General features: G+C 36.8%; 1 protein-coding gene across 1 annotated transcript in view; it reads left to right on the forward strand.

Moving 5' to 3' along the window:
- The window catches only part of LOC111438596 (65-kDa microtubule-associated protein 1-like), a 5,874-nt gene extending 697 nt beyond the window's left edge, over positions 1-5,177 (forward strand). The window contains exons 2-10 of the mRNA XM_023076466.1: positions 816-916; positions 999-1,202; positions 1,295-1,543; positions 1,631-1,846; positions 2,637-2,792; positions 2,874-3,185; positions 4,168-4,255; positions 4,349-4,497; positions 4,672-5,177. Of these exons, the coding sequence (XP_022932234.1) occupies positions 845-916; positions 999-1,202; positions 1,295-1,543; positions 1,631-1,846; positions 2,637-2,792; positions 2,874-3,185; positions 4,168-4,255; positions 4,349-4,497; positions 4,672-4,971 (1,746 nt within the window). The 5' untranslated portion in view covers positions 816-844 and the 3' untranslated portion in view covers positions 4,972-5,177. The remainder of the gene's footprint in view (positions 1-815; positions 917-998; positions 1,203-1,294; positions 1,544-1,630; positions 1,847-2,636; positions 2,793-2,873; positions 3,186-4,167; positions 4,256-4,348; positions 4,498-4,671) is intronic.
- Positions 5,178-7,845: the final 2,668 nt, after the last annotated feature.

The following is a 7,845-nucleotide window of genomic DNA, read 5'->3' on the forward strand; positions in this document are numbered from 1 at the left end:
TTTTTTTTTTTTTTTTTTTTTTTTTTTGTTTCTTTCTCTCTTTCTTGCTTTTTTTTGCTGTTAATGCAAGTGCTACGCCTCTCTTTCTTTTCCTTTTCTTTCGTTTTTCAATGTGTTGTTCCGTTTCCTGGAATGTGACTGGCCGAATCTGGAAATGGAGGAGATCCATGTGTTCTGGATTCTTAATTCTCTGAAATTTAGGGTTTAGGATCGCTTGCTTCCCGTTCTGTGTTTCTTGTTCTTGATTTTGGTAATGAGGAGGTTTTTGTGGTTTCTATCTCTCGTGGGCAGTTTTTTTTTTATAAAAAAATATTTGGTGTATTATGTTGCTCGTGCTAATCGCAGATCTGAAACTGTAGTACCACGAATAACGGCTTCGAGGAGGATTCTAGTAGCCATTTTTCTCTGCTGCTCTTTTATTTTGTGGACTGTGATACTACGAAGTCTGTTGTTTGGTTTTATGAAACGTAGGGTTTAAACTTGGTTGTGATTCTGTGTTTTGTGTGAATATGAGAAATGAGAGATTTGTACTTTTTTTGTTGATTGGGGGAGTGAGTTCAGTCTTGATCTTAAAAACTTTCTTGTGGATTATTTTTGGGTTGTCTTGTGCGTTAGGAGGGTTTATTTGGTCGATTTAAGTGCGTTTAAATGAAATGAACTACTTTCTTAACTGATCAGTGTGATGAAATGTAGGTTGAGTTTATGAATACACATATACACACGACATGCACAGACATACATTTGTTAAGAAATTGTTTTGGTGCATTTCATGGTTTCATATATAGAGCCTAACTTGCAGAGTTTGATTGTTGCAGAAAAAGGTGTGAATTTAACAGATTCGTGAATGGCGGTGGCAGATATACAAAATCCTCTTCAAGGAGAAACCACATGCGGTACCCTATTGCAGAAACTGCAAGTAAATAAATCACTCTGTTGGTCTTTTGATTCGTCTTTTGCGTCTAAAATTTTTCTATTGGACTCACCAAAGATTATCTTAGGAAATTTGGGATGAAGTTGGTGAAAGTGATAAGGAACGAGATAAAATGCTGCTTCAGATAGATCAGGAATGTTTGGATGTCTACAAAAGGAAAGTTGAGCAAGCTGATAAGTCCAGGGCAAAGCTTCTGCAGTCTTTATCAGACGCAAAGCTTGAGCTTTCCAGTCTTCTATCTGCTCTTGGTGAAAAAAGTTTTTCTGAATTTGTGAGTAAATGCTATGTGGCTGTTTATATCTGAAAATGCTGATGCATTTATCTTGTGATTCAATCAAGTTCTATTCTCTCTTTTAATTACAGCCTGAGAAGGCTTCTGGAACAATCAAAGAACAGCTTGCAGCCATAGCACCGGCTCTCGAACAGCTCTGGAAACAGAAAGAACAGAGGGTTAAGGAATTTTTTGATGTTCAATCAGAGATTCAGAAGATATGTGGGGAGATTTCTGGGAGTTTAAACCTTAGCGAGAATCCAGTGGTAGATGAATCTCATCTTTCGGTAGAAAAGCTCGACGAATACCATTGCCAACTCCAGGAACTGCAGAAAGAAAAGGTGAGGTTCTAGACAGGGGAGCAATCTATTTATTTTTTGTCTTTCATCAAGCTAATTTTTTTTTATCATTTATTCAAATATGAACAGAGTGATAGATTGCACAAAGTTCTTGAATTTGTGAGCACCGTGCATGATCTCTGTGCCGTCCTTGGAATCGATTTCTTTGCTACTGTAACTGAGGTTCACCCAAGCTTAAATGACGCAACTGGTGTGCAATCTAAAAGCATTAGCAATGACACTTTATCCAAGCTGGCAAAGATGGTCTTAGCACTGAAAGAAGATAAAAAGCAGAGGCTACATAAGGTAAATTTAATATTCTGGACTTATTACTATAATGGTGAGTTTGGGGCACTTTCTAGTTTAAACACTTCTTCAAAATGTATATTTTTTTCTTAAAACACTATTCATTCAAATGGTTTAAATTAAAATATTTGTGTGCTTTTTTAATCAAAATTTTATTCGTTGACCTACATCTTTAGTGATTCTACAAACACTATATTACTATAAGGTGATCCTAAAGTGATTTACGATCAACCACTTTATAATCAATCTTTGGAAAATCAACTTTAAAATGATTCTTCAAAAAATGATTTCAAAAGTGATCTCTATTTGTTACCAAAGATTTTTTAATAAACACTCTAGACCCTTCAAAATCACTTAAGAAGTTAATCCAAACGCACTCTAAGAAGAGAATTTCAAAATTACATTTGCTTTCATTCCCTGCTGCAAAGTATGAAAACATGCATTTATATGGACGTCTAGCATATATGTTAGAATCGATCATGTTTTATCATTTAAAATGATATTTAAATGAACTTTTTTATGGTATTGTATCTAGTTTAAATGAACTTTTTTAGAGTTTGAACCAATGCATGGGCTACTCTACGATATTTCAATGGCACTTGTATTTATCAGTTGTTGGGATAAAGATAATCTTTAATTTGTACATTCTCATGCGTATTAGAGCTTGCACTATTTCGACCTCTAGATTATGAGATGTGATATCGTCAAGGGTGGAGTACTATGTATTTTTCCGTTTAGTTTTGTGTGGAGATTTTTAACTTTGTATTATTTTGTATTGTGTCATGTACAGCTTCAAGAATTGGCAACTCAGCTGATTGATCTTTGGAATTTAATGGACACCCCCTCGGAGGAAAGAAGTTTGTTTGACCATGTTACGTGTAACATATCAGCATCAGTAGATGAAGTGACTGTCCCAGGGGCGCTTGCTCTCGATTTGATTGAGCAGGTATTTGAGTCTTCTGTAGATATCTTGCTGTAAATTAATAGGTGTGGCTGTTGACTCTATTTGTCTACTATTTGTTCTAAGGCTGAGGTGGAGGTTGAGAGGCTTGATCAACTCAAGGCTAGTAAGATGAAGGAAATTGCATTCAAGAAGCAGTCTGAACTTGAAGAGATATTTTCTCATGCTCACATAGAAGTAGACCCAGATGCAGCTCGAGACAAAATTATGGCACTGATTGATTCTGGTAACGTTGAGCCTGCTGAATTACTGGATGACATGGACGATCAAATAGCAAAGGCCAAAGAAGAAGTTCTCAGCAGGAAAGAAATATTGGACAAGGTTGAAAAATGGATGCTAGCATGTGAAGAAGAGAGCTGGCTAGAAGACTACAATCGGGTACTTGTCCTTTCTTGCTATCATATTAAAAATTAGCTAACCCGAAGTAAAATTTTTTATTATGTTGATTTGCCTATATAAATTGTGAGATCCCACATTAGTTGGGGAGGAGAACGAACCATTTTTTCTAAAGGGGTGGAAATCTCTCCCTATCAGACGTGTTTTAAAAACCTTGAGGAGAAGCTCGAAAGGGAAAGCCCAAAGAGGACAATATCGGCTAGCTGTGTCCTGTTACATAAACTCTTTGATTTCAGGAAATTCTTGCACTTGTTGCAAGTTCATAATTTTCTGTAGAATTGCCATTTTGTAATTACCTGGACTGTTTTCAGTCTGACATGGGTTTTCATTATATCCGATTTTTTTTTTTTTTTTTTTTTAAAAAAAATTTACTGAACATGCTGGATGCTTGATATATTTATTTTTTTATTGTACATAGAACCCATAATATCCAAAACTTGTTCTAGTTTTCAATGGCTGCAGTTACTTGGCATAGTTACAGATCTAAAATATTGACATGGTTTCCAAAGCTGTGAAATCTCTCACATTGATTTTAGAGAAGAACGAGTGTCAGCAAGGACTCTGGGCCCCAAAGGGGGTGGATTGTGAGATCCCACATCGATTGGAGAGGAGAACGAGTGCCAGTGTCCTCACTGGGTCCCAAAAAGGGTGGATTGTAAGATCCCACTTGATTGGATAGGGAAGGAAATATTCTTTATAAGAGTGTGGAAACCTCTCACTAGCAAACGCATTTTAACCACCTTGAGGGGAAACTTTTAATTACAAATTTACTTCTTATGATGATGGTTGATAAAAGTTCAAGGATTGGCAACTCATGCATCATGTCTGTTTCACAGTTGAAATTTTGAATGCCACTCCCAAAGTCTGAGACTAAAACGTGTATGCTACTTTTAATTTTTCAAAAATACTGTAATAGTTGTCTGAGTTTTTGTTGTTTTGTTACACCATTGGCATCACTTTGCAGGATGATAACAGGTATAATGCTAGCAGAGGGGCTCATCTGAATCTCAAGCGAGCAGAGAAAGCTAGAATTCTGGTCAACAAAATTCCAGGTTTGTTGTAAATACGTATGAAGACTTGCAATATTCTCCTTACGATTCCCTGGATACTAATGCTTGCCTCTTCTTGATGGCTTGGTTATGTAGCTCTTGTTGACACTTTGATTGCCAAAACTCGGGCTTGGGAGGAAGATCGTGGCATATCGTTTATCTACGACGGCGTTCCTCTCCTTGCTATGCTAGACGAATATACCATGCTCAGGCATGAAAGGGAGGAGGAAAAACGACGATCGAGGGTAAATTGTTTCATTCCCTTTGATACTTATGAACTTATTTGTGTACATGTTACTTTTGGTTTGACGTTGCACTAACCTAACACGAGCACGTTGGAATTTGGATAGCAATGGGTATCGGAAATCTTAAGCTACCTCTTCTTTTCCCTTAATAGCCTCTTACGGTGGACTTTGCAGGACCAGAAAAAATTCCATGAACAACAAAGCACAGACCAAGAGACCATCAACAATCCAAGGCCTAGCCCTGTTCGACCTGTTGGTACAAAGAAGGCAGCGGGGCCTCGTGCAAATGGAGCTGCGAACGGAACACCTAGCAGCAGACGGTTATCACTGAATCAGAATGGATCTAGATCAATGAATAAAGATGGAAGAAGGGATAGTATGAGACCAATGACACCCGTGAAGTACGATGCAATCTCGAAAGAAGACTCTGCATCGCACTTTTCAGGTACGGAGCCTGTTTCATCCTCGCCATGAGAATTGAGAATAGAAGAGAAGTACTCATAATAGCATCTGTAATATTTGTAGTTGCTGCTGTAGTAGGACATGTTCAACAAAATAACTATAGTTATGTAGTAGTTGTGTATGTTAGAAGAAGTTGGAGGAAGGTTTGTGGTTCAATGTGAGTTATTTTGTCCTAAATCTTTGTTGTTTTGACTAATCTTAGTTCATTTACCCTCTGATTTTGTGATCTCTGTTTGGTATGGTTCTCAATTGCTCTGCTAATTACTTCTAAAATACGTTGATTTAGAGGTTAAAACAAGAATTAAAAATGTTTCTTAAATAGTCCCATGAAGAGTCAGTTGCTTTGCCATGCTCTATCATAAAGAGTTGTATGATTAGCATAACGACAAGAAATTCTCGTGTGTCAGCCGAAGTGTAGTAATGAGATCTAGTTTGGACAAGACAGCTGAGGAGGAATTATGGCAAAAGATCGCATAGAAAACGAAAGGAGATGTGCAGCCCAAATAGACCAATAGGAGACATCTGATTTGGTTTACCACAAGAAAGGGAAATGATTTATGCTGCCAGTTTGAATGCCTGAAAAAGTATAGTTTTTTTGTGTAATGATTCACTTTGAAATGTAAATATATACCTATATTATTCTTAAAACTATACCACCGCTTAATGTTCTAGGTTGTTTGAGTTTCTAAATCTAGAGGCTCAGTGGTTTATGATCCATCCAGAGGCCTTAATTGAGCACTAGTCTAAAAAGGGGTGAAAATAGTGATTAATGGTCGGTCACGTTGCCTATTCAACCGTGTTTAGGATCATTTTTTACGAGCTTTTCGAACCTGCTTCTTCCTCAAATTTCTTGAGTAGGTTCCAAATTGAGCCTGTTTTCTTAAAAATCAACCAAAAGTTTACTGAAATTTTAAACTCAAAAGTGAATATCAGTGAATATCAGTCCCATGTCACGACTTATACAATACAGAACAAGTTTCGGAATCAAAGTTCTGAAATTTTAAACTCAAAAGTTTACTGAAAATCAACCTATGGGTTCTTTGTTTCTGGTGACTTTCAGCTTTCGTTTCCTTCATCAAAATTGCTTTTTTCCTTGCCACGAATCTATACAAACAAGTCTCAAAGGATGAGCTTCAATGTATGGAAGGAACTTCTCGATCTTCGATCTTCAGAAACTTTGGCCAAAACTTAAATTAAGAAATTGAGGATCTTCCTTTGGTTATTTTTCTTCACGCTCTTCATGAAAAACATCCTACTTAAGCTCTAGAAACTTTTGGTACATGAAAAACAAGTTAATTCTTACTGAATAACAAACGTTCAATTTCAAAAATTCTCAATCAGGAGCTCCTACAGCGTTTTACGTTTCCACCCTTTTAGTGCTTTCCTTTTTTTATGAATCTTGCCCAGCTATTCTCCCCAACTCCAAAGAGATCTAACTCGATTTGTGAGCTATGAGGTGGTTTCAGCTCATTATACTTTATTTTGGGAGTCTAAATAATGAATGTTAATGTAACGAGAAAAAAAAAAAAAAGAATCTTCTCAGAAACCTCACGATTTTTATTGAGACATCGACGTATCCACATTGGGATAACCACCTACACCCTTTTCAAAAGCCCTCACCCCATGCCCTTTGAACTCACCAACTGCCCCTCCTATCTTCATACCCTCCTCAAACTAAGTGTATTTGAGATCGGTAAGACTCCTATTTAGCTAAATTGAGCCAGTTAATATATTCTATTATTGTGTCATAGGTTCGTATAGGTTAAATTAAACGAAAGAATCGTCTTGGACCAACTATAAAATATTTAGGGACTCCGGCCAAGGCGAAATAAGTGAGTGGCTTAACTGTTGGTTGGCTGGAAGAATTGTATAATGTATGATAACGCATCTCTCGTGGTCCCTGCCTGCGTCTTAATTAGGAACGTGATGTTATGCTATGCATGTTATGTGATGATCTATGATGTGATGTTATGAATGTATGTGATGTCTTATTATATCATGATATGTATGATATTAAATATTATGTATATTATGCTATGTCATGTGAAGCCATGTTATAGATGAGGAATGTTATGCATACACGACTCATATGTGTATTGTGACTTGAATGAAAGAAAGAAGGCAATGATTTTTATGATTTTAAGTCATTGGGACCTCATGCATTTATGTATGTCACGTGCATCGAGATATTTTTCCGTTATGTTATATTAGTATGGACGCATACCTTTGATATCTATGTTCACTATAATATTATGCAGGTTTTTCCCTCGGTGGTGTCCAACAATGCATCAGCGTGTTTAGCCTGACAAACCAAGCCTAGGGGTTACATATACGAGTCTTCCTAGTGGATTCACGTGCGCATATGTGAGCCATGTGTAGGGAAGTACCACACATTCAACCCTGGTCGGACTGGAAAGAGCTCAAGGTCATGCTATGTTGTTTTAAATGATAGGTCCTATCATGTATTTGTATGTTTCCATTATCTAACCCCAACAGGAGGATTACTTACCGAGTATTTCTTAAAATGTAAAGTACCCCTGCACGAACGACGGTGATGTTGGAATGACCATGGAAGCTAAGCTAAGATGGAATGACCGTGTTGGAATGTTCATTGGTAGTATAGGTTTTCCATTTCGTACTGGGATTTATGTTAATGCTTTGTTTGACAATGTTATTTTTATTTCTTGTTCTAAAATTGAACGTGCAAGTCGATGACTTCGTTTGAGAGACTTTTATTAAACTCTTCGTATATGTTATTAAAGGCATGCATGTAGTGACGATTAGGGGCGTTACAATCGAGGCTTCTTACAAAATATTATTACTTATATATTACACCATCTAAGGTCGTTGAAACTATTTTTTTGAGGAAGATTACGTTATAATATT

The sequence above is a fragment of the Cucurbita moschata genome, unplaced genomic scaffold (assembly GCF_002738365.1).
Source record: "Cucurbita moschata cultivar Rifu unplaced genomic scaffold, Cmos_1.0 Cmo_Scf00078, whole genome shotgun sequence".
Taxonomy (NCBI): domain Eukaryota; kingdom Viridiplantae; phylum Streptophyta; class Magnoliopsida; order Cucurbitales; family Cucurbitaceae; genus Cucurbita; species Cucurbita moschata.